The 27950-nt window shown below is 41.9% G+C and overlaps 2 protein-coding genes across 3 annotated transcripts in view; one reads left to right on the top strand and one right to left on the bottom strand.

Moving 5' to 3' along the window:
* LOC135255947 (T-lymphocyte surface antigen Ly-9-like) overlaps positions 1-27950 on the top strand; it is a 227919-nt gene that overhangs the window by 92869 nt on the left and 107100 nt on the right. The gene's annotated exons all lie outside the window — the stretch shown is intronic.
* Positions 1-27950, bottom strand: part of LOC135255946 (titin-like) — a 222530-nt gene that overhangs the window by 108828 nt on the left and 85752 nt on the right. Inside the window, exons 9-10 of the mRNA XM_064337783.1 lie at positions 21693-21980; positions 18875-19004 (exon numbers count right to left, since the gene is read on the bottom strand). Of these exons, the coding sequence (XP_064193853.1) occupies positions 18875-19004; positions 21693-21980 (418 nt within the window). The remainder of the gene's footprint in view (positions 1-18874; positions 19005-21692; positions 21981-27950) is intronic.

Genomic DNA, 27950 nt, shown 5'->3' with positions numbered 1-27950 from the left:
TATTTAAGGATGGAAACCTTCAATGGGAATTAATAGGAATTTATGGGAATTAACGGGAATAAAATGGAAATATAGCCCTATTTGCTCAGGCTGCATTCACCATGTCATATGCAGATAGAAACTTTTTACCATATCATAAGCAGACATAATTGCAAATATTCACTAACCCCCCCTCCAAAAAAAAATAATTTTCTCTTAACACCTAAAAAACCCCCTAAAAACAGTCTTCCGAGTGTTGTTTTAGAATTCTATTTGCATAGATAGTCGAAGTGCAAGTTTTTAGAAAAAGTCAAGGAATGACAGACATGTGGAATAAAAATTAACAAAATACTCCCATTTTACTGCGCAAGGGGTCCGTTGACCCCGCGGTTCTAGTGACGAGCAGTAGACCGTGAGTAGTGCCAAATGACGTCGGCAGCACACTACGTGACCAAAGATGGAAAGTTTTGAAGAGAAGCTAACTGCTTGTCCAAAATGACCGATATTTATACAACGTCTCCGTGCCGTTTCACAGCGATAAAAATATCCTACATATCAGAGGGTGTTAATTTCGTGCCGTTTCACAGCGATAAAAATATCCTACTCATCAGAGGGTGTTAATTTCGTCAACGACAAATATTCGTTACGACCCCTTTTTCCATGACGAAAACAAAACACAACGAAATAACAACTTAGAATAGGTCTTAGGGTTTAAAGTGAACACCTCATTTATAAAATAAATGTTTTACAATAAAGAATGAATGGAAATAGATTCATTAAAACTCCACAATTAGCATGCTCTATCAAGCAACATCACATGGTAATAGCTAGCTAGCATGTAGTCCTTTGGCTCAGACTGTGCGATAGTGTTGGCAGTAATGTGAGCTGCACGTGTGATGGGAGAATGCACTGTGCATGCAAGGGTTGTCATTTTACTGAATTCCTATTTAAAGGTGCAGTGTGTAGAATGTAGTGGCATCTAGCGGTGAGGTTGCAGATTGCAACCAACTTAATATCCCCCTTCACCCCTCCCTTTCCAACGACGCAGGAGAAGCTATGGTGGCCTGTAAGTTCCAAAAATGATGTCATCGTCTACGACAGCATCGAGTAGCCAAGTGTCAAGTGGTGAGGTTCCTTGATAGATTTATAAATTGTATTTAGTTATTTAGTCTGTAAAACTATAGGTCATAGCTTACAAGTAAGATAGTGATTATGATTGTTAATTGTTCCGCATTGTGGTAGTGTTTTATTGCTAACGTTAGGTGTTTTGCATGGTAAATCACAGAAAGACATGATGCATCACAAGAACTATTACACTTCTAACTAACGCTTACAATACAGTGTGAAATATCCTCATTATAAAATACCACTAACCTATATAAAGACACTCAATTTCAAAAATTACGTATATAACCGAAATATTTTGAGCAGTAGGCCTAATACTTACATAGCAATGATGAAATCTTATATCTGTTTACAATAGATAGACAGAGACAGTAAATCAATGATATATTTCTATCCGCTTCTGTCTTACAGTAGAAAACGATGTCAGCAAGGTCTATCAGAAAACATATGGCTTAGCTATGCCCAGAAGCCCTCAATAATAATAGTATTTTCCAAGAAATTACGAAAAATCGTTAACAACGTTTCGTTAGGTGCAGCGTATTTTACTGCTACCACAGAGTGCATGCATAAATGATTGCGATAACAAACGCTATTCCAAAAGCAAAATCAGACATGTTACACATTGTTAGAAAGCTTATACTCTCACCTGCTGATTAAATGAATTGTCAATCAAGCCAGACTGTACTAAAAAGGGCGACAATGCCGTAAACAACACGTGTGGTATTACGTACAGCTACTTTGGAAGGTACCCAGGCAAATGTGCCCCCTCTAGAGCTGTTTGTCCATTCTGGGCTACTGTAGAAACATGGCGGTGCAACATGGCGGCCTCCGTGGAAGAGGACCCGGTCCCTATGTAGATAGAAAGGGCTCATTCTAAAGTAACGAAAACACAACGATTCTTATTTCCATGGGATTATACACTAATTAAAACATACTTAAGAATATTACATTCCATTTCTGCCAAGTCCGTTCCGCTAGATGCCACTAAATTCTACACACTGCACATTCAAAGGGATTACATTACATTACATTACAGGCATTTGGCAGATTCTCTTATCCAGAGCGACGTACAACAAAGTGTATAACCATAACCAGGAACAAGTATGATGAAAACCCTAGAGAGAAGTACGGGTCCAAGTGCAGGGAACAACCGCATAGTTCAACTTGGACCCTGAAGGTTTAAACCGATTAACACTAACACAACGAGAACGGCAACAACGCAGTCTATGGAAAAAATACAAGCAGTAGTTAAGACAGTTAATGCACCTAAGTCACCTACGAAACAGCTGCCTAGTTACAACCCTAAGCTTACAGGGGGGTAGGGCGGATTTTCCTTTCAGTTTGTGTTGTTAACTCAAGTCTACGCTTGGTGTTGGAAATTGAGGAACCTGGAACTGTAGGGATATACGGTAGAGTGTGCGATCCTATCATTCCCATTTTAGCATCCTCTACCCTCCCAAAACTTCTGAAGTTGGACTTGTTGTGTTCCCAGCATTCTGTTAGAACAGCCTTAGTGGGGTGCGAATGTCTGTGCCCCTACAGATCCACCCAATATGCAAGCATTAATTTGCTCCTCCTGATTCCTACAGGCATTTCTTCCATTTCAGCCTGCACTGCAGATACTGGGGATGTTCTAAATGAACCACTACAGATTCTAAGAGCTTCAGCTTGTAAAGCATCTAATTTAATGGGCGGTAGAGCCTTCTCTCATAGAGCTCCTGTCTTATGGAACAATCTCCCTACAAACGTGCAGGCTTCAGACACTCTGTCTTTAAGTGTAGGCTTAAAACTTACCTCTTCAATAATTACGGAGTTTATGAAATTAAACACGGATGTCTGGGTTTGGTAGGGAACTTAGCGTTAAGTGTTAAGCTCGCATCAACGAAGCGGACACGCTAAGTAGCTTAACATCAAGTGTCGAACTGGCATTAACCTGGTCTTCTCTTCTCTGTCCATGGGGCTCCCGCCCCTTACCTCACCCTGAGTTCAAAGACCGCTCCAGCCTGTTTCCTCGGGCTGAGTCCACAGGATCGCTCCAGCCCTGTCCCTCGCTCCATGGTCAGGGTCTGCTTCAGCCCTGTTCCTCCCCTGCCCATGCCCTGACGCAGCCTGGAGCTCCAGATCTGTCACCCGGCTCCTCTAAACTGCACTATACTGAACTATACCATTTGGTCAAGTGCAAGGTGTTTTCACCCTGCAGGCCTGTAGCTAATGACAGTGTTCTCACTGCAGTGTGTAGCTAATGACAGTGTTCTCACTGCAGTGTGTAGCTAATGACAGTGTTCTCACAGCAGTGTGTAGCTAATGAGTGTTCTCACAGCAGTGCGTAGCTAATGACACAGTGTTCTCACCGCAGTGTGTAGCTAATGACACAGTGTTCTCACCGCAGTGTGTAGCTAATGACACAGTGTTCTCACTGCAGTGCGTAGCTAATGACAGTGTTCTCACTGCAGTGTGTAGCTAATGACACAGTGTTCTCACTGCAGTGTGTAGCTAATGAGTGTTCTCACTGCAGTGTGTAGCTAATGACACAGTGTTCTCACTGCAGTGTGTAGCTAATGACACAGTGTTCTCACTGCAGTGTGTAGCTAATGACAGTGTTCTCACTGCAGTGTGTAGCTAATGACACAGTGTTCTCACTGCAGTGTGTAGCTAATGACAGTGTTCTCACTGCAGTGTGTAGCTAATGACAGTGTTCTCACTGCAGTGTGTAGCTAATGACAGTGTTCTCACAGCAGTGTGTAGCTAATGACAGTGTTCTCACTGCAGTGTGTAGCTAATGACACAGTGTTCTCACTGCAGTGTGTAGCTAATGACAGTGTTCTCACTGCAGTGTGTAGCTAATGACACAGTGTTCTCACAGCAGTGTGTAGCTAATGACACAGTGTTCTCACTGCAGTGTGTAGCTAATGACAGTGTTCTCACAGCAGTGCGTAGCTAATGACACAGTGTTCTCACAGCAGTGTGTAGCTAATGAGTGTTCTCACTGCAGTGTGTAGCTAATGACAGTGTTCTCACTGCAGTGTGTAGCTAATGACAGTGTTCTCACTGCAGTGTGTAGCTAATGAAAGCTTTATTGTTTTAGCATCAATCATAGAAAACTTTGTATAGTTGCAGTCACACAATGTAGGAGAAATGAGGCATTCTGGGTATTTATACATACTAGAGTTAGTGCAAAGCTCATGGTTACGGCAAAAAAACACATTTAGCCTGAATGATTTTACTAAAATCACACTGCAAAACAACGGTTCACAAACATTTCAGAAAAGATGGTGAGTTATTCTAAGTGCCTCTTATGGCAAGTACATGCATTTCAGGGTCCTGTGGTTTAAATGGCAGTGTGGACTTACGTAAAATAACATTTAACCACCCCCCCCCCCACCCCCATTAATGTTTAACTCCATCGGAAATAGTCTCGGGTTTGCTCCATAACACAAAAAACACAGCAATGTTTACACCACTTTCATAACAGCATTTGACAGATGTTCTGATATCCGGAGTAATTCAGTGTGCGAATAGAAAACACTTCCCCCTTTTCACATTAACCTCCTCAGCTCCACCATTTTGACTCTGCTTCAGTATTCAGTGAAATGTGTCACAGTAGGAAACATCTCTTCTTCAGTTGTTTCTTCTTTTCTCCTGCACTTTGTCCCCAATTCATAGTTTTACCAAACTGGGCTCCGGGGTTTTCTCCCAGGCACCAGGCTGTATATCAGACACCCCCCCGCCCCCAGCCCTGAACACACAGGTCTGAAATGGCCTGTGTGACTGTCTGTAAAAAATAAAAATATGAAAGGAGACCATGCTGTATGTTCATATATGAGCTCACATAAGTCTTAAGGACAGTCAACACTTCAAACACAAAAGGTCTGGAACTGTTCACATGATTGGCAGCCGCAAACAGCCCCACAGTACAGTATGAATCAAACACACACACACACACACACACATACAAACACACGAATGCACGCACACACACCACACACATACATACACACACACAACATATACAAACACACGAATGCACGCACACACACCACACACATACATACACACGCATGACCACACATACACATGCATGCACGCACACATGTACACATCTGCACTACAGTACAGCATGCAAACATATATGTACACACAAAATGTACCATACATTACACGACATAAGCAGGGGTGACTGGTCCCTATATTGCACTTACAGCATGTTTCGGGTTCTGGGTTTTTTTAAATAAATAAAGCAACTGATAAAAAGAATGGAGTCTTCTAAACAAACCAGTACTTTTACTGAGCTGTATTGATAATAAATAACTGCAATGACATGTCTCTACCAAAATGATTAGAGTAAGCGATTATGTCCAAATACTGCAAATCTCCCTCACTCTCTGTCTCTCTCAAATTTCCATTAAATGGCATCCTGGAGCTAAGAGAAGACTTAATGTTTTGAAACCAGCAGAAGAACAAACAAGCTTTTCCATAATTATATAAGTCCAGCTAGACACATTTACAGTTAAACATGAACAAGCTCATAAAGACTTCTTTCGACAGGTCATCAGGAAATCAGGGGGAAGGGCCTGACTGTGATTGGTCATCTCTCAGTGAGGGGGAGGGGTCTGACTCTGGTCTCATTGACAGGTCATTTTGTTGGGTTGCAGGAGGGTGTGGTCCCCCTCTCTCTGTTCATATCAGTCCTGTGGGGAGAAAGTTTAATTTAAATAATAATGATCAAACAAATGGGGGGAAAACTCACTGACAGAGGATGTGTCCGTGAAGATTACAAGAAGTTAAGACAAGTAACCACATCCCATTACATTCGTCTGGCAGACACTTTTACCCAAAGCGACATAGAATAAGTGCATAACTACCTTCAGTAGTTACTGCAAGACTAATTGCTTGTCCAAATAAATCATTTGTGTAAAATCACAAAATTCAAACCTTCATCATTCCACTTTAAACATTCAGCAAACCTTGCACCCATTGCTTTTGTGCTGAAAAGCAGTCACAATACTTCAGTAAATCTGGCCTTGGGCTTCTGAAACACCTTTGGGAATGCAGCATTACTTTATTTTAATAAAAATACTATATTCCAGTGTACTTAAATAATTTATATCATAATGAAATTACATATAGTGTATTTATCAAATACCAGATTCACAGATTACAGTTATGAAATCACAAGTAAAATAAAATCTAAGACAGAAAAATGCATTTTCTTTGGTTATTTATTAACAAGCCCCTTAAAGTTAATAACTGGTTGCACTAGCTTTAGCAGCAATAACTGCAGCCAAACACTTCCTATAATATGATATCGGTCTTTCACATCACTGTGAAGGAATATTACCCCACTCATCATTGCAGAACTGCTTTAATTAAGAGAAACAGCTGCTCCAGCTTTTCAGCGGCAGGTTTACTTTCGTTTTTGGGCTCCACCACCAACTTTCTCTTTCGATGTGAGGTCCCGAGCTCAACCCCAAACTGAGGAGAGACACACCTTTAAGCACCTGGGTGTCATGGTTCAGGGGTGCAGTGGCCTTGTGCTGCCACTAGAGGGCACCCGGCGTCTGGGAAATGCTTCATTTGTTTCAGGTGCTTGATTTCCTATTATTTTCACCTGGGGAAGTGCCTTTATAAGCCTTGACTGACCGGCAATCAGAGCTTCTGTGTCAAACCTCTTTACACAAAGCCGGTAAGGTATAGGTGCTCGGTGGACTCCATGCAGAATTGTGTTTGTGTGTGATTCCGTGTCCTCATTTAGGATGCGTTCAATCTCTTAGCGCGATGAGCGCATTCTGACGCCTTAGGGTATTTATACTTTTATTTTGAGCTCATGCGAGCTGTTGGGTATTGGGACGTTGTCCCTGGTATTGTATTTTGTTTCTTTTTCTTTCTTTCTGAGCTGCGTCTCAGGTTTTTTCTTTTCGCTGAGTATTTTTTTTCTACTCTGTTGTCTTTATTTTTGAGACCAGTCTCGGGTTTGGTACCAGAGCTTCGCCTCTGTTTCACTGGTCCTTTTTTTTCCGCCCTGGTTTGTAACGGGTAGTTTTTGGTTTCTTGAGCCAGTTTTTCGGTTGGACAGGTTTGTCCTTCGGAGTCAAGAAACCAATTTCAACCTGACAGTTGTTGCTTCTGTCTGGAAAATCGCACAGTGTATACAGATCCTGTGTGTGCGGGAGTTTCTCTCCCAAGGATCTTATTTTGTGTTTTAGTTTCTGGTGTTCCCTGTCCTTCGGGACTTGGTGGCTAACACTTCCTGTAGCGTTAGCTTCTCGTTCCCCTGTATTAGTCGCTTCTGGTTCTCCGACACCCCCCACCATTACACTGGGCTGATTAGTTAACGCAGCCCAAGGTGCGTGTGCTCTCTCCACCAGCCGAATGCTACTGTCAGTTTACAGACGTCGCATAAAACCACTGATCAGTAGGAGAGAGAGAAAAAAAGTAAGGCTCCTCCAACTACAAAATTGTAATTTACTGATTACAATGCACTTTTGAAATTGGCCAATTTGGTTCTCTGGATTACAAATTCTAAGCACCAGTGAACATCCTTATGTTGGTGCAGAAACCATAAAATTGCATTAACTCATTGTGCTGTCCAGCTAATAACTAATAGTTCCAGTAAAATATTTGTAGTTATGGGAACTACATTTTATTATTCCATTCAAAGACAAAGCCAAAGTGACCCAGTTCATGCAACTAAGAATTTGAAAAATTTTACAGTTATAAAGGTGTTTGCAAGGTCAAAATAAGCAAGCCATGGGAAAATTCTCTCCATTTCTGTCACAACCATGCAACGCCCATAATCACTGGCAGTCATCTGATTACCATTAATCACCTCCAGCTGGAGGCTGGGCTATTTAACTGTTTCTGCGTTTTGTTTCAGATGCTAAGTCTTGAGGAGAGCTTGCCTTGAGTTCATGCCGTTCCAGTTGTATATGTCAGTCTCCTAGTCTGCTCAAGCAGTTAGTATTCTTCTTAGTTTGACCATTGTCTTTTTGTCATTTGTTATTTTCGCCCTGCGGTTGTGTGGGTATCAGTCTCTCAGTTTAGAAGCCCTGTTGGCTTTTGTTTTGTTACTTTGGATTGGTTTAATAAACTACACCATATCGGTTTGGATCCATATCTTCTCTGCACTTGAGTCCTGACAAACCATTGTTACATTCTCATCCATCATATTACGCCCAACCTATCAGGCTTCTTAGCTGAACAGCACAAAATATACCTTTGAGACAAGCACTCCCGAGAGCTTGCATTTAAATTACCTGAGAACTGCATCTCTGCCAGGTGTGTTCCTCCGGCCGGCGCCTAAGCAGTCTCTCCCCTGATCACTTTTAGGCCTTCTCGCTCCGAGGATGGGGCTGCATGGAATCAGAGAGAGAGAGAGCTTACCTTCAGGGCTGGGCTGGCAGAATAAACAGCGGTATTCATTCTGAATGCTTATGATGCAGAAATATTTCAATGTATATCAGTGAGCCAATCACTGCTTTCCCACAAATAATTGTTTGTTCTGCTGTTTTCAGGATATAAATTAATGAAGTAACTCATCAGTAACTACAACAAGTAACCCCAGGTTTCCAGATAGAAATTATGCATAAATATGGGCAAAAGAAATTCAGTTTTTTTTTTAGTCAGTAGTTGCAGCATCTCTCTATTGGCTCATTAAGGCCATAATATGATCATATATTTGGAGTTTGTTTCTCCAGACCAGGAGCATGCTGTTCTGCAGGCAGTAACATGTTGGTGAAAAACACACTTGGTGCAAACAGCTGCTGCCGTTGATTGTGTGTTTGTGTGGGGTGTCTCACACACATTCCATGTCAAGCTCAGCACCAATAATAATAACCAAGAGTGTTCTCGACTCACCTAATACAGGTCGCACACCTATTCAAATATTTTAAAAAATTCCTCCCCTAGGTTAAATGTTCAGGTTGTATCCAGAAATGGTTAAGGCTGACAAGGCTGAAAGTGTGATCTTTCTGATTATTTGAGAAACATGAATGTGTATTTTTGCACTGTATGTTTTTCTGTATTTGTATTTGTTTTTAGTCTGAATGCACAAATGTACTAAGTAAAAGAACACTTACCGCTTGTGTGATCCCTTCTTTTACCTACAACAAAAAATTACAACTGGTCAACTTTTTTTGCTTAGACAGGCAATAAACAGCTATAAAAAAGTTGCACTGGAAACAAACTGATCAATGATCAATTGGGTCTGTTGAAATTTGGTGCATAAATTTAACACTTCCTATAGGAAATGGTTTCAATCTTCACACTGGATTTAAAATACTTTAATTATTGTGCCTTGAATCACAAGATTCCTTCTGCTACTTATCTATTTATTGAAAAGTAAGTCTTATTTCATTTTTACTAACCTGTCTCTGAATATCACATTTACAAATCTTTTACAAAGTGTCCTTATATCACCTATACTAAAATGCACTGTAAAAAGGCTCCACCAACTACACACAACAACCCAACTAATTTATAGTCCCTGTGGCCACATAAAGAGACTTGTCGTTGGAGCCAGCATGACTGTGCACTGACACACAATTTTGAGGTCAGAGGAGCATTTTTTATAGTATACTGACAAGTCTGCATTAAACTACCACAACCTGTCAGTTGTTATATATTAACTCAGTGCACAGTTATGCTGGCTTCATTTAGGATCTTTGGATTACAAATTCTAAGATTGTTTGTACCTATTGTAGCTTGTACCTACTGATTTTGGCTTGCATCTGCAGGTGTGTTCACATTCCGAATGTGTTAATCAATGAGAAATTATCCGAGGATGGGGCTGCATGGAATCAGAGAGAGAGAGAGCTTACCTTCAGGGCTGGGCTGGCAGAATAAACAGCAGTATTCATTCTGAATGCTTATGATGCAGCACTATTTCAATGCATATCAATGAACCAATCACTGCTCTCCCACAAATAATTATGTATGTTCTGCTGTTTTCAGGGTATAAATTGATCATGAAGTAATTCCAGGTTTCCAGACCGCAATTAGCCATAATTATGGGCAAAAGTGATTCAGTGATTATTTTTTTGGTCAGCAGTTGCAGCATTCCTATATTGGCTCATTAAGGCCATAATATGATCATATTTTAGGAGTTTGTCTCTCCAGACCAGGAGCATCTGGGCCTGCTGTTCCGTAGGCAGTAACATGTTGGTGAATAACACACTTAGTGTGTGTTTGTGTGGAGTGTGTCTCACACATTCCATGTCAAGCTCAGCACCGATAACAATAAACAAAAGTGTCCTTGACTCACTTAATACAGGTGCTCACCTATTCAAATATTTTAAAAAGTCCTCCCCTAGGTTAAATGTTCAGGTGCAGAAACTGATCTTTCTGATTATTTGAGAAACACAAATGTGTATTTTTGCACTGTATGTTTTTCTGTTCTGCTCACAGGATTTGTTTTTAGTCTGAATGCATAAATGTACAAAGTAAAAGAACACTTACCGCTTGTGTGATCCCTTCTGTTACCTACAACAACATAGAAATCACAAATCAACGTGTTGCTTAGAGAGGCAAAATAAGGCAATGAACAAAACCTAGGATGAAAGACTGAACTGTAAGGCAGGAAGTACACTTCTAAAGCAGACTAAAGTTTTTTATGTTTCTGTTTATTATGGGATCCCCATTAGCTGTCACCATTTTAACAGCCAGTAGAAAACAACAACAATGGTAATTAGCAGGAAAAAGGCAGTAATAATGAGAAAAAGTAATAATAATATCAGAAAAGTAATAAAAAAATAAACACATTAAAACTGGTGATAAGAGTTAATCTTGTGTCTTAAATCCGGTAGTCCCATTATCTCTTTACTGTTAAATTCAGTGTTGATCATATGGTTAACTTCACCAGTTCACTTTGTTAATTTTTTTCCAGCCTGTTGGAAACTGGTAACTTATTCCAATTGAACATAGCCCTGCAGTACACCGTATGTTTTAGATTACTGGTCCCTGGTCGAGGAAGTACGAGATGGCCACTATGACTCCCATCAACACTTAACTAATTTATTAGCTAAGGATGTTGGGTTCTTGGTTGATAATACTGAAGAATAAGAGAAGGCATGCCAGACGTTTATGTGAAACTGGCAGCCATGATTCGATTCACGTTTGTTCTTTCTGAGGATCTCAGAACACTACATTTACATTACAGGTAATTAGCAGACACTCTTATCCAAAGCGAGTCACACAACTTTTTGCATAGCATTTACACTGCATCCATTAATACAAATGGATATATATTGAAGCAATGCAGGTTAAGTACCTTGCTCAAGGGTAGGGTACAACGGTAGCAAGGTACTTAATGTACAAGACCATACTCATTATACTACCTTAGCCAGTCCATTTAGGACTACCTGCAGTTTGTTCTGCTCCTTTTAAGACACTGATGACCGTGTGATCGGACAGCATTCCAGATGTGACAGGATTAGTGACTGTACAGCCTGGCGGAGAATGGGCGGTGATACATAGACCATGCATTTCCGTGCCACAGCAACGCCTTTTCCCATTTTGGCAACTATTTCATCAATTATGGGCAGAATAAGTCAAGTGTGAGTCCAAGGTGATTCCAAGAAGTTTGTTAACTTGTTTCAATGGTGATATATTTTAGTAGATCCTAATTTGTCAGTTTAAGTTTGGTTCCTAAAATAATAGACATTGTTTTTTATTTTATTTTTATTTTATTTTATTTCACCTTCATTTCACCAGGCAAGTCATAAAGAACTAATTCTTATTTACAATGGCGGCCTGGCAAGCGCCAAAAGCCACTTAAGGGAAGGGGAAGTGGCTAGCGCCAACCTGCTTTTTGTTCACCCATTTACACATTTCAGTCAGTTCTTAGCTTAGTAATTCTGAAAAGTTATTGGCCTTGTGTGCTGTGCAGTACAAGGTTGAATCATCAGCATACATAACAACAGTTGTATTATCCTTTCTCCGGTGTTCGTTCCTCCCCCCCTTATTATAGTGTTTGCGGCCAAATTTGGCCGGTCTGTTTTAACTGGTCTTATATTAACATAAAAACCATGAATCATCACCAAATTTTGTTTAACAGCGGATAGGTGGGGGGTGGGGGGGGTTGTGGTTGTGGATGTGTGGGTGAGTGGGTGTGTGTATGGGGATGTTTTCCATCTGCTGGATGGACATAATATACAGTAGTCTTACCCATTCATGTCCTATGGCGGTCATTTTAGACCCAGAAAACCACAGGTGTGACAAAGTTGACTAAACCACTCAAAATTCAGTGAAAGTGGTGATCAGCAATTTTATATGTTCAAATGCCTAGTGTGGAGGAAAAAATAAGGTCTTGAGGCAATCAGATGAAAAAAAACAATATTTATGATTTAGGAAAGTTTCAGATTTGACCTGAACACTGGAGAAAGGTTAACTAATAGACAAGGTAAAAATAGAATATTAAAACTGGACCTAGACAGGTACCCTGAGGAACACCACAGTGAGCGCTTGTGCTATCAGAATAGCTTCCATTAAAAAAAGAGTCTCCGCTTTCTTGCTGATAGGTAGCCACCCATCCACGAGAGAGCAGACGGTGAGAAGCCATAGCAATATGCCTTGCTCAACAATATTTCATGGTCTATCAGGTCAAAGGCAGCGCTGAAATCCATTATCACGGCACAGACTAACTTGTGAGTGTCCAGTTCTATCAGCTGTATCTGTCCTAAGCGTTATGGCACTACAGGTGGAGTGACCTGCTCTATATGGGAATCAGCTAATTTCCTGAAAAATATTCATAAATCTGTCCGAATGCCATTTTTTCTCCATATCCCTGCTCAATATTTGAAGTAGACTAATAGGTTTACCGTTTACTCCTGTGAATGGACTGGTACAATTGATGCCTCTCATTCGCCAGAGCAGTTAGAGGTTAGGGGTTAGGTGTCTTGCTCAAGGACACTTCGACATGCCCAGGGCGGGGTTTGAACCGGCAACCCTCCGACTGCCAGACAATCGGTCTTACCTCCTGAGCTATATCGCCCCTGTGAACATGAATCTGTCAGCTCTGGGCAGCGGTATCACTATAGATTCGTCCCACTTCTCAGGAAATACACCTTTTAATAAAACTATGTTTACAATATGACTATGACAGACTGCAAATATTCAAATGAGCTAATGTCAGACCATTAAGTTGAAGAACTGAACGACTGAACACATATCTAAATTATACTAAGTAACACTCAGCATGAAAATAAAAGATACATAATCAATATAAAATTTAACAAATAGATAAACCATGTGATTTTCAAGCATCATCTGACAAACACCTTTACTAACCTGTCTCCCTAAAACACCCTTACTAACCAGTGTCCTTAAAACACCCTTACTAAACTGTCTCCCTAAACCACCCTTACTAACCTGTCTCCCTAAAACACCCTTACTAACCTGTCTCCCTAAAACACCCTTACTGACCAGTGTCCTTAAAACACCCTTACTAACCTGTCTCCCTAAAACACCCTTACTAAACTGTCTCCCTAAAACACCCTTACTAACCTGTCTCCCTAAAACACCATCATCCTACCTGTCTCCCTAAAACACCCTTACTAACCTGTCTCCCTAAAACACCCTTACTGACCTGTCTCCTTAAAACACCTCATCTACCTGTCTCCCTAAAACACCCTTACTAACCTGTCTCCCTAAAACACCATTCTACCGTTCCTTAAAACACCCTTACTAATCTGTCTCCCTAAAACACCCTTACTAACCAGTGTCCTTAAAACACCCTTACTAACCAGTGTCCTTAAAACACCACCATCTTACCTGTCTCCCTAAAACACCCTTACTAACCTGTCTCCCTAAAACACCCTTACTAACCAGTGTCCTTAAAACACCCTTACTAAACTGTCTCCCTAAAACACCCTTACTAACCTGTCTCCCTAAAACACCATCATCCTACCTGTCTCCCTAAAACACCCTTACTAACCTGTCTCCCTAAAACACCATCATCCTACCTGTCTCCCTAAAACACCCTTACTAACTGTCTCCCTAAAACACCTACTAACCAGTGTCCTAAAACACCTTACTAACCAGTGTCCTTAAAACACCCTTACTAACCGTGTCCCTAAAACACCACCATCTACCTGTCCTAAACACCTTACTACCTGTCTCCCTAAAACACCCTTACTAACCTGTCTCCCTAAAACACCCTTACTAACCTGTCTCCCTAAGACACCCTTACTAACCAGTGTCCTTAAAACACCTTTACAAACTTGTCTCTCTAAAACACCCTTACTAACCTGTCTCCCTAAAACACCCTTACTAACCTGTCTCCCTAAAACACCCTTACTAACCTGTCTCCCTAAAACACCATCATCCTACCTGTCTCCCTAAAACACCCTTACTAACCTGTCTCCCTAAAACACCCTTACTAAACTGTCTCCCTAAAACACCCTTACTAACCTGTCTCCCTAAAACACCCTACTACCTGTCCCTAAAACACCCTTACTAACCTGTCTCCCTAAAACACCATCATTCTACCTGTCTCTCTAAAACACCCTTACTAACCTGTCTCCCTAAAACACCCTTACTAACCAGTGTCATTAAAACACCCTTACTAAACTGTCTCCCTAAACCACCCTTACTATCCTGTCTCCCTAAAACACCCTTACTAACCTGTCTCCCTAAAACACCATCATCCTACCTGTCTCCCTAAAACACCCTTACTAACCTGTCTCCCTAAAACACCCTTACTAACCAGTGTCCTTAAAACACCCTTACTAACCTGTCTCCCTAAAACACCCTTACTAACCTGTCTCCCTAAAACACCCTTACTAAACTGTCTCCCTAAAACACCCTTACTAACCTGTCTCCCTAAAACACCATCATCCTACCTGTCTCCCTAAAACACCCTTACTAACCTGTCTCCTAAAACACCTTACCAAAACCGTCGCCCTAAAAAGCTTACAACTGTGTCAAAAACCAAGAACAACCACAATCATACACATGTCTCCAAAAAACACCTTCAAACTGTCTCCAAAAAACCCTGACAAAACCTAGTTCCCTGAAAACATCCTGTACTACCAGTGTCCTTAAAACACTAAAACTGTCTCTAAAACACCTAACTTCAGTGTTCCTCTAAAAACCCCTGTCACAACTCTGTCTCCCTAAAAACTCCTTACTAATGTCCAGGTCCTTAAACCTTGTACTAACCTAGTGTGCCAATTAAATCACTCTTACACACAGTGTCCTAAACACATTATAAACCTGTCTCCTAAAAACATTTATTCTACCCGTCTCCTTAAAACACCCTTCTACAAACTGTCTCCCTAAAACACCCTATCATAACCTATCTCCCTAGACACCTCTAACCGTAGTGTCTAAAGACTAGAAATGTTGTAGTAAACAAACCGATAACCTGTTCCCTAAACACCTTCACTACTGTGCTCCTTAAAACACTCTTACTAACCTGTCTCTAAACCATCACCATAACTGTTCCCTAAAACACCCTTACTAACCTGTCTCCCTAAAACACCCTTACTAAACTGTCTCCCTAAAACACCCTTACTAAACTGTCTCCCTAAAACACCCTTACTAACCTGTCTCCCTAAAACACCATCATCCTACCTGTCTCCCTAAACCACCCTTACTATCCTGTCTCCCTAAAACACCCTTACTAACCTGTCTCCCTAAAACACCATCATCCTACCTGTCTCCCTAAAACACCCTTACTAATCTGTCTCCCTAAAACACCCTTACTAACCAGTGTCCTTAAAACACCCTTACTAACCTGTCTCCCTAAAACACCCTTACTAACCAGTGTCCTTAAAACACCCTTACTAAACTGTCTCCCTAAAACACCCTTACTAACCTGTCTCCCTAAAACACCATCATCCTACCTGTCTCCCTAAAACACCCTTATAGCAGATAGCTCATAGCTCATAGCTCATAGCAGAGTGACTTTTACTTACGGCAAAACCGGCGCCATAGAAAATAGGTGACAATGGCGAGAAAGAGAAGAAGAACAACAGCAATAAGTATCCACATAATGGGGTCTGAGGAAAGAGAAAAACACATTCAAAGACTGATCAAAGGGCATAACAGCAGCAATAAATCTGTTTTCTGTTTCTGAGTCAGAAAGCAAATCTAGTTAAAACATGAGATTTTAAATTCTGTCTCACAATATGCTGTGTGTAAAAATGAAATGGGGGATTGTATAGTGTGTAGCACAGAGACTTCAGTGTGTAGCTGTGCGTAGCACAGAGACTCCAGTGTGTAGCTGTGTGTAGCACAGAGACTCCAGTGTGTAGCTGTGTGTAGCACAGAGACTCCAGTATGTAGATGTGTGTAGCACAGAGAGTCCAGTGTGTAGCTGTGTGTAGCACAGAGACTCCAGTATGTAGATGTGGACAGACAGGGATTATGGGAATTCTTACTGGCTGTGATTGGTCCACCAGGAGCAGGTCCAAGGACACATGGTAAAATAAACACAAGAAATCCATAATTAGCTGTGCAGAAAATATTTAAATGCTGACAGTCTCCATTGGGGGTCCCAAAACTATGGCCCTTTCTACCATTAACGTAATACAATAAAAATATATCAGATTAAATAATCAGGTTGACACTGGTAGACACATGTTGAGTGTGGATCTGAAAGTGAGCTGGAGAGAGAGAGTTGGTGAGATGTAATACAGAAACAGATGGAACAGTCTGTGTTCCCTGAACTGCCTACTGCATGTGTCCCCTCTTGGCTGTGCTTTCTGGCTAATACATATGCTTATTTGTATTAATCCTGGTGCTGATGTACCAATTCATCACCAGTAACTGTTCCTCCAATCCAAAATTAAGTTTTAGCTGTACTGTCTCTTTCATGTCTTCTCAATAACCCTCATTAGCCGATAACTCAATTACTTATCTATGCAGTTAATTAACTACAGGCACCAGCACTGGCCAGTCAGTCAGTGAAAATCTCACAAATCACATTCCAGTGAATTTCATCCTGTATCCAGAGGAGGGGCAAAAATTTGCACATGTGCCTCTGATGGATATTTGGGAAGCCCTGGTGACAGTAATGTGCTGCATTTCATTACCATGCTGTTTATTTAATACTACTGCACCCACAGACACACCTACGGCCAATGGTACGGTACCTGCAGCACAGACACACCTGCACTCTACAAAATATTTCACTGCTTCTATTCAAAAACATTAGGCAGCAAATTGCATTGAGTTTTTTCAGTCATTTCTGCCACATAACATGGACAGCCAATCACTCCACTCCAGAGACTCCTGTGTGTAGCGCAGAGGCTCCAGTGTGTAGCTGTGTGTAGCACAGAGACTGCAGTGTGTAGCTGTGTGTAGCACAGAGATTCCAGTGTGTAGCTGTGTGTAACACAGAGTCCAGTGTGTAGCTGTGTGTAGCACAGAGACTGCAGTGTGTAGCTGTGTGTAGCACAGAGATTCCAGTGTGTAGCTGTGTGTAACACAGAGTCCAGTGTGTAGCTGTGTGTAGCACAGGGCAGACAGGGATTATGGGACTCCTTACTGGAGGGAGCTGTGATTGGTCCAACAGGAGCAGGTCCAGGGTTGCATGGTAAAATAAACACAAGAAATCCATAATTAGTACAGCTGTGCATATAATATTTAAATGCTGACAGTCTCCATTTGGGGTCCCAAAACTATGGCCCTTTCTACCATTAACGTAATACAATAAAAATATATCAGATGAAATAATCAGGTTGACACTGGTAGACACATGTTGAGTGTGGATCTGAAAGAGAGCTGGAGAGAGAGAGCTGGTAAGATGTAATATAGAAACAGAAATACATATATATATAGAAATACTACTGCACCCACAGACACACCTACGGCCTATGGTACGGTACCTGCAGCACAGACACACCTGCACTCTACAAAATATTTCACTGCTTCTATTCAAAAACATTAGGCAGCAAATTTCATTGAGTTTTTGCAGTCATTTCTGCCACATAACATGGACAGCCAATCACTCTGCAGGAATAGGCCTGCTCAGAGACAAACAACATGGACAGCCAATCACAATGCAGGAATATGGCCACATAGCAGCGTACACATTGTTGATTGATTGTAGACACATAACACTTCTACAGAATCAGCAGAGTAAGAAAGAGACCAAGATGAGCCAGTCTCAGAGCAAAAGCCACTGTAAACTGAGAATAGAAAGGTCACATGACTATTAAAACAGCCTCTTCCTCAGTAATGGTGTGTTGGGTCCATATCAAATGGTGAGTTCAGCACAAGTTTCTGAGGGAGTGGAGTAATGAAAGAAAAACACCCGTACCGACGGATCTGTCCTGATACTGAATATAACTGAAACATTATTTAACCACAGAGGTGAAGAATCTCTCACAGGAGAGACCTGGTCCTTTATTTCAGTACAGAGCATGGAGGCCGCCTCATCATGGAGGTTTCTAGGGTACAGAAGTGCAATGCTGCCATGTAGTTATTGTTTTATCTTGTTATTAGGAGAACTTATTCTTCTGAAATAAACTCATTTCATTATTCAGGAGCACAAATAAAAAATAAGAAAATCGCTCCTTCCCAAAATACACAAAAATAAACAAGACACTTTCCTATTTTAGAGACTCTCATCATTAAGAACTAGAGTACACAGGTAAGGAAAGATGTGAGCAGGTGTGAATGAGGTGCAGTAAGCTCACCTGTGCAGTGGGCCCCCACAGTGAGAGGGTCTGATGTCTCTCTGCTGACAGAGTTCCTCGCCTCACAGGTGTATGTACCACTCTCCACAGGCACAGGCAGATCCAGATCTGGGGCACTATGAACAGAAGAGCTGCTGTAGCTCTCCTTCTCACCCTCTCTGTACCAGTACAGGGTCGCTCCTGTCCCTCTGTCCACAGTGCACAGTATAGTGCAGCGGTATTCATTACGAGTGACATTGACATGGGGTTTTGATACAGGAACTGTGCAGAGAGAAGAGTGAGATGAGAGTGAGATAGAGAATACAGTATTCAAACACCTTATTAATGCACAATAATTATGAGTTAAATGTGTGTCTGAATGATAAGCTCTTGGCAATAAGCATAGGGCCACAGCATAAACAATTGAGCAAGGTTTCCATTCGGTATTGTGATAAAGTTAATCAAATATAAAAGTGAACTGAACAGATAAAATACACAGACAAACATAATTTAAATTTTGCCCAAAGTGATCAGCAGCCTGCATTACTAAGATAATGACACCATTCCTCCAACTGAGGAAAATAAATGACATCATCAGTAAGCCACCTCATTATGACATCACTCCTCCAAAAGAAGAGCACTGTGTCTGTAGCAGCTACAGTTTCAGCACAGCAGAACTGAAAATAATACATAACTGCAAGCGGCAATTGGGTGGTACAAGCTGTTTTAAATTAGATTTATATTTAAATTAAATGGAAGTGAATGAAGTCCGTTGGCATGTATTTTATCACTCATGACCTACATAATTTCCTGTTGTATTTAATGGCAAAGTTATAAAAACGTATGAGAGTGGTGAATAGCCCAATAGTAAGCTGGTGGGGAAAACTCAGCTCACAGATCACAGATTTGTATATGGCTCAGATCCAGAGGAAAAGCACAAAGAATTGTGGAGGATGTCTCAGTTTGTGCAGCTCCCCTCGGGTATGCTCTATAGGATGCCACAAGCCACTAAGAATCTTTATAAGAGGTCTTTAGCACCGAATGCAGTAAGCACTCTGAACTCCTAGACTTGTACATATGTAATACAATGTACTGTACAGTTGCCTTTTGTGAGTCCTTCTCCACATGTGTGGATAATACAGTTTCTCTAATCTAAACCAAAACATACCTTAGCAAAAAACAATTTCGTATATTATGCAAATTATGATTATTTTTTAAAAACCCTTCGGGCTTGAACCATAACATATTTAACAGACAAATAAAATGTGACCTGTACTGCCCAGATACACCATGTGATTAATCTGGACCGATCATATGCAAGTGGAGAATACTTTAATGGAAAAGTTATTTGTATCTAGAGAGAAAGAACATTTCTCTCTGATGAATTCTTTACATTACATTACAGGCATTTGGCAGACGCTCTTATCCAGAGCGACGTACAAAGTGTATAACCATAACCAGGAACAAGTATGACGAAACCCCTAGAGAGAAGTACCGGTCCAAGTGCAGGGAACAACCGCATAGTTGAACTTGGACCCTGAAGGTTAAACTGATTAACACTAACACAACGAGAACGGCAACAACGCAATCTATGGAAAAAATACAAGTAGTCGTTAAGACAGTTAATGCACCTAAGTCACCTACGAAACAGCTGCCTAGTTACAACCCTAAGCTTAGTCATTTACAGGGGATCATATAAAGGGGATCTACAACGGTCCCTCTGGTAAGAAGCAGAAATGAAACATTTCGCAAATAGTCTAAATCAATCACGTGTTATTATTCATCTTAAAATCATAAACACGGTATTAATCCTATCCGCAGGGGTAAGAACATTCATGTGTTGCTCTGTCACTTACCGTTGTCCTCTAGGCACAGCGGTTTAAAGTATTTCCAGGTACATATGCAAAGGGAGAGATGATAATATATTAGAACAGTTATGAATACAAATTAAAGACAGCATATAATCACATTACAGTAGAGAAACTGCATGTCCGTTTTATTTTACAAAGAAAAAATTACAAATGTACTTAAATTTAAACTCTGTTTAAACAGTGTAACCATTCAGATAGCTGTAATATACATTTACTTCAGGATTTCAGAATGTTGTGCCTTAAGCCATCTGTGTGAAACTCTCCTTCCTGATGACAGAGTTAAAGATCTGCCCTCTGATCAGTGGTCTTGGTGTCAGTAATATATTGCTGCTGCTGTACTTAGTATATCAAAGTCACATGAACTTAGACCCATGTTCCCTGTTACAGGTGTTTATTATAGTTATGTTAAGTTATAATGGGCTATAATGGTACAGCAGAGACTCTAATGAATACAGCAGCAACAGAAATACGACTAAATCTATGATAACCATACAAAATCAGCTAAGAAAGAACGAAGAGATCATTTTAAATGATCGAAGTGCTTCAAAATGTACAGTACAGAACTTCAGAACTTAATTTTTAGCATATTCTAAAAAAATAAATGAGAAAATAGGCTACAGAGTTTTGCAACAGGGTGAAAATCTGAGCACTTTTTTAAATTCTGGGCCTTCATAGTAATGTGTTATGTGGTATAATTCCTTTGAACATTGACACTGAAAATGGCTCAGACTGGCACTGTACTGCACACACACAGCCCCTGCCAGACTGCTCTCACTGCAAGCTGCAGCAACTCAGAGAGGAGCCTGCTGATTGGTGGAGATCTGATGCATGTAAACCTGCTGATTGGTGGAGATCTGATGCATGTAAATCTGCACCGGAGTTTAAAAAGTGAAACAGGAATCACAGTAAAACCACTGCACATGGAATTCCTCACTGCATAAGGCAATCTACTGAAAACAGGCTAACAACCCATAATCTACATGGGCATGCAAACATCCGCTCTGTTTAACAGACTTCTGCATGCAAACATCTGCTCTGTTTAACAGGCCAGAGAGAAAAAGCAATAACACAGTAATCTCACAGAGACAGTCATACTTACTCCACACAGTCAGGCTGAAAGAGACTGATTTCTGCCCGTCATTTTGCACATTGTAGACTCCAGAGTCATTCAGCCTCAGCTCAGAGAGGGAGAAGAGTCCAGTGCTGCTGTCCCAGTGCACCCTGCCCTTGTACTTTCCAATACTGGACGTAAAGCTACTGTCCAGGACGTCTCCAATGCGGACATCTCTGTACATCAAACCCCCGTCGCTTTTCACTGCATATTTGAACTCTATGCTCTCTCCCACAATGCCGTTCAGCTCCTGAGACTCGCCGAACACACTCACTGCTGGAGACACAGAGACAAGCCTCCATCAGGGATAATCACAAGAGAATGCCTGCAGTATTACATTTTATTCTACGCACACCCACACGCACGGACACATGCACACACACAAACACACAAGCAAACTCACTGCTGGACACATGGAGACAAGCCTCCATCACTGAAAATCTCCAGGCAACAATTTATAGTGTAAACACAGAGAGAGAGAGAGAGAGAGAGAAAGAAAAAGACCCAAACATAATGCTAATGGATTTTCATCAAACCTGTGGAGACCATTTTGTGGAAGGAAGTACACATCCAGCAGCTCCTCTCTGAATCACTCAGCCCCTGCCCATCTTCCACTGTGGTCTGAAGTTCCATCTCTTCAGACTGTACCTGGACTAACTATCACTACTCTACAGGGCACTCATAATCTAGGATGGCTCTTAATTGAATACTTCTAATTTGTTCCTGTAGCTCTTTCATGTTACACTTTTACCTCCATCCAGCTCTTACATTGCACTTGTATCGTTATCTTGATGTTGTAGCTTGATGTCATGCCTCCTAGTTTGACTTAACATTACTCTCTAGCCTATGACCTAGCCTATGCTTACTGTGTGAACTGGACTTAATGTGTTTGTGGCTATGAATAACTGTTACATAATGAGCATTGTACCGTATCAGACCTGTGTATTGTAGTTGCTCCAGTGACCTTCAGTATGCACTTATTGTCCATAGCTTCGGATAAAAGTGTTTGCCAAATAAATGTAATGTAGCTCATGCAATGCACATCTCAGGAGCCTATTGGATCCTGAGGGTGCAGTATTTAAACACACCTGTGTGGACTGCCAGGCTTGTTGTGACAAAGACCTGTGGGCCAAAATGTTAGCTGTCACATGGTTAAATGAAACATAAGCTTTTCTTTGGAGCATAAGTGTGTGTTTTCATTCTGGACACACTCAAGATATTTCAGCCTGTTTCATCCATGGGCCATGGATAAATGACACTTAAATATCGCCTGTAACATCAAACCCTTCTGCTACTGCTTTGCCTGAAACTGATTCACATTTCTGTCACCCTGGCCTTGTTCCCCACCCCATCCCAGCAAAATAGACAGTTACGGCAACTGGGAACCTTGTTCAAAATGACCCTCTCCCTCATAGAACAGATGGTTTCCCACTCAATCTGACTAACAACTGGCGACCTAAAGAAAGCTCTGGTTTCGGCTGCAGAGGAAGTCACACATTCTTTTGTGCAGAAGAGGCACCACCTCGCATGTCAGCGAGAGAGCCATCTGCGATCTTGACTCATTTCTAGGAAACGCCGCACAAACGCACGCACTTACTATAGCTTCCGGTATAGGGCGTGTCGCTCCAAATCACCGGGCCGAATGCGCAGAGCAGCGCGGACTTTCTCCGAGCACGACTGACCGACATGAAGACAGATTGATTGATCTGATCTGTGTATTGATCTGAATATATTCAACCTCCAGAGACTACTGCCTAACGCAACCTCTAGTGAAAACTGCGCAACTAGATTACCGTGTCATGAAAACTCCAGAAAAAACGAGCCGCGGCGGTCAGGCGAGGTCGCATCTTTAACTGGGCATGAAGCTATCAAAGACTTCCACCCATTTAGTCGCATCTTTAACTTGGCATAAAGCTATCGAAGACCTCCACCCATTTCACAGAATTAATTACATTAGGCTGTTCAGAACTAGGCTACTTTCGGTTTCGAAAGACGTACAACGTACAAGCCGATAAGAGCTTTAAACCAGTAGTACGTTAGCGGACTCATTCCGACAGAGAAAAAAAACGGGAACATACAGAGGAAGATACGAACCTGTAATGTTCAGCAGGAAAATACAGAGGATAATCTTCATCTTTGTTTCTTATTTTAAACGCATAGGCCTATCGCCATTCGTGCTGTTCGCCATTCTCTTTCCTCATTGTTTTTCCTCTTCCTCTTCTTCTTTTTCTTCTTCTGAGGTTTAATGGCGTTTGGTAAACCAGCTTTTGGTGCATTACCGCCACCAACTGGACTGGAGTGTGGAGCAGTAGATTTGGCAGTAAAGAAAATAAATAATAAATAAATTATTTTAACTACACAAGTTTTCCTTAGAAAGCTGATGATGTAACTTCATATTTTGTTTGATGACTTCCCTAGAAGACCTTCAAATGAAATACTGTGTTTTCCATTCCTCAATGATATAAATAAACTGTTTCGTTCTTTACTGTATGCATTACAGTGAAATAATGTGTTCTATTGATTCTGGTTCATTACAGTGTATGCATTTCCCTGTCGTATGCTTTCCTATTTTATACAATGTATCACTGAGTCCTGTATGACCACTTCTTAAGCGTGTTATAGTGGTTACTTCTTTCCGATTTCAGCCCCCCATTCTCCCAGTACCAACGCGTTTCTCTATTCTGTACAAGTGTCTACCTGTTTCACCATTGTCCCACTGTTCCTGCCAGATTTTGTGCATATGGAATTTCCTTTACTAAGTAAAATGCGTAGGTCTATGTTTTCAGAATCAGAATCAGAATCAGAATCGTATTTTATTGCCAAGTACATTTGCACATACGAGGAATTTGTTTTGGTCAACACACCGAGGCAGCCATCTGCGGCGCCAACTTATTAGATGAGAAATGAGAGAACAGGAGGAAGGAGGAGGAAAAAAACAGTCCTTTCAATGAAACGAGAGGGCACTCGTTTCATTGAAACGAAGAAAAACCTCAGCACATAGCAACATCATAAAAACATTACAAACATTACAAACATTACAACAAAACTCGAAGACTTGCACATGTGGTAGGGGGTAGGGTGTCGGGGAGGGGAAGTGTCGCAGCACAGACACTGGGGGGAGCGCGCAGCCGCTCAGGCGCATCGCATCAACCCTCAGCAGACTGCACTGTAACGGGGGAGGGAGGGGGGGTGGGAGCCAAGAAGGCGTTGAGTAGGAGGTGGTGTGTGTGTTATGTATCTTCGTGTGCGTGTGTGTGTAAGTCCATGGACTTCATCTCCACCACAGTCTCAACATTGTCTCTGCCGTCTGATACTGATGACGAGGAGACGACCTCGAAGAGTCCTGATCCAGAGACAAAGTTCCATAGGAGCAGGGAGGTGGGGGTAGGGCCGAGCATCTGTCTGCATAACAATCCAGGAGAGTGGAGAGATATCAGCCTTCCAAGGCCGATGTGGGGGAGCCAATGAGGATAAGGATTGTTTTGGGTTCAGGCAGACTTCTGCATTTTTCGTCTACCTTTAGTCCTGTGGTTCTCTCAGCGTTGTTCCAATCATCCGAATTAGTGGCCCATTTCAGTGAGCCGAACCGACAACTTCTCCAAGTTGGTATCCGTCATGCGAATTTGCGATCCAATCGCATCCAGTTTGCGATTGAGCTCACAAATCGCTTGAGTCTGAGTGTTGACAGCCCTGCCCGTTCCCTCAATGGCGGGCAGCTTCCCAATTAGTGCTGCCAACGCCTTTGGCATTTTGCGATAAATCAGGATGCTGCCAGCTCCAAACAGCAGAAAGCCTGTTATCATAATTCCAATCAAGATGTCTTCAACATCCTCAACGGAAAGGATCGACAGGCACACGACCCTCCACTCGTTCCAGGAGTCCATCGTGTATCCGGCTGCAAACGTTCCGTCAGGGCAAGAGGGCTCTCCCTGACCCGTTCTTCTCGTCGAGAAAATACTATCAATTGCGTTGAGAGACCAATTTTCAATTAATCAATCAAATTTTATTTGTATGGCATATTTTACAGCAGTTGTCACAATACGCTTTACAGACAACCCTGGCCTAAACCCCCACAGGAGCATGCCTAAGGCAACAGGGGCAAGGAAAAACTCCCTGTGGCAGATGGGAAGAAACCTCGGAAGGAACCAGGCTCAAGGGGGAAACCCATCCTCCTCTGGTCAGCTGAGGGTGCTGACTGGTGACCAACATGTCAGTCAGTTTGTTTGGAGTCTTAAGAGTCTGTTTGGCCAGAATATCTACTTCTTCATTTCCCTCTATACCAACATCGGCAGGTACCCAGAGAAACGAATGCATGCGATGTTCATTTTGAACCTATTTAATATATGTGGCAGATGTCGAGCAAAATATCCTGTCTGGATGAGGATTTACCAGATCTAAGGCTAGACAATGCTGAGAAGCTGTCAGAGCAAATTACCCCTTTGTTTATTTTGAGTGCCTCTATCCACCGTAGAGCTAGGCTTATTCCCAAAGGCTCAGCAGTATATACACCCACCCCCTTCTTTATGGCTAAATTAAATTAGGAAATAAACACAGCATCTCCTGCATGACCAGAAACAGGATCATTAGATCCATCTGTGAATACAGTGAACATATCTGCAAAGTGTTGTTCAATGTGTCCCTGAACTACTTTGCAAATAGGTGGAAAACGGGATTTTCCTTTCAGTTTCTGTTGTAAACTCAGGTCTACGCTTGGCATTGGGAATTGAGGAAATTGGAACTGTAGGGCTAGACAGTAGATTGTGCAATCCTATCATTCCCATTTTAGCATCCTCTACCCACCCAAAACTTCTGAAGTTGGACTTGTTGTGTTCTCAGCATTCTGTTAAAACAGCCTTAGTGGGGTGCGAATGTCTGTGCCCCTACAGATCCACCCAATATGCAAGCATTCATTTGCTCCTCCTGATTCCTACAGGCATTTCTTCCATTTCAGCCTGCACTGCAGATACTGGGGATGTTCTAAATGAACCACTACAGATTCTAAGAGCTTGAGCTTGTAAAGCATCTAATTTAATGAGCGGTAGGGCCTTCTCTCATAGAGCTCCTGTCTTATGGAACAGTCTCCCTACAAACGTGCAGGCTTCAGACACTCTTTCAGTGTAGGCTTAAAACTTACCTCTTCAATAATTACGGAGTTTATTAAACACAGATGTCTGGGTTTGGTAGGGAACTTAGCGTTAAGTGTCAAGCTCGCATCAACGAAGCAGACACGCTAAGTAGCTTAGCATCAAGTGTCTCACTGCAATAGGTGTAGGACGGAGTGTGGCACAGTGTGTAAGGAACTGCGCTTGTAACCGAAAGGTCGTAGGTTCGAATCCCGGGTAAGGACACTGCCGTTGTACCCTTGAGCAAGGTACTTAACCTGCATTGCTTCAGTATATATCCAGCTGTATAAATGGATACAATGTAAAGTGCTAAGTAAAAGTTGTGTAAGTCGCTCTGGATAAGAGCGTCTGCTAAATGCCTGTAATGTAATGTAAAAGTGTCGAGCTGGCATTAACCTGGTCTTCTCTTCTCTGTCCATGGGGCTCCCGCCCCTTACCTCGCCCTGAGTCCAAAGTCCCCTCCAGCCTCTTTTCCGGCCTGAATCCACGGGATCGCTCCAGTCTCTCGCTCCATGGTCATGGACTGCTTCAGCCCTGCTCCTCCCCTGCCCATGCCTTGATTCTGTCTGGAGCTCCAGATCTGTCACCCGGCTCCTCTAAACTGCACTATTCTCAACTATACCATTTGGTCAAGTGCAAGGTGTTTTCACCCTGCAGGCCTGTAGCTAATGACACAGTGTTCTCACAGCAGTGTGTAGCTAATGACACAGTATTCTCACAGCAGTGTGTAGCTAATGACAGTGTTCTTACTGCAGTGTGTAGCTAATGACACAGTGTTCTCACCGCAGTGTGTAGCTAATGACAGTGTTCTTACTGCAGTGTGTAGCTAATGACAGTGTTCTCACAGCAGTGCGTAGCTAATGACAGTGTTCTCACAGCAGTGTGTAGCTAATGACACAGTATTCTCACTGCAGTGCGTAGCTAATGACAGTGTTCTCACCGCAGTGTGTAGCTAATGACACAGTGTTCTCACAGCAGTGCGTAGCTAATGACAGTGTTCTCACAGCAGTGCGTAGCTAATGACACAGTGTTCTCACAGCAGTGTGTAGCTAATGCCCCGTGTTCTCCACAGTGGTAGCAATGCACGTGTTCTCACGCAGTGGTTTTGCTAATGACAGTGTTC

The sequence above is a fragment of the Anguilla rostrata genome, chromosome 5 (genome assembly GCF_018555375.3).
Source record: "Anguilla rostrata isolate EN2019 chromosome 5, ASM1855537v3, whole genome shotgun sequence".
NCBI classification, from domain to species: domain Eukaryota; kingdom Metazoa; phylum Chordata; class Actinopteri; order Anguilliformes; family Anguillidae; genus Anguilla; species Anguilla rostrata.
Note: the sequence above shows the minus strand (reverse complement) of the source record. Positions and strands in the feature narration are given on the sequence as shown.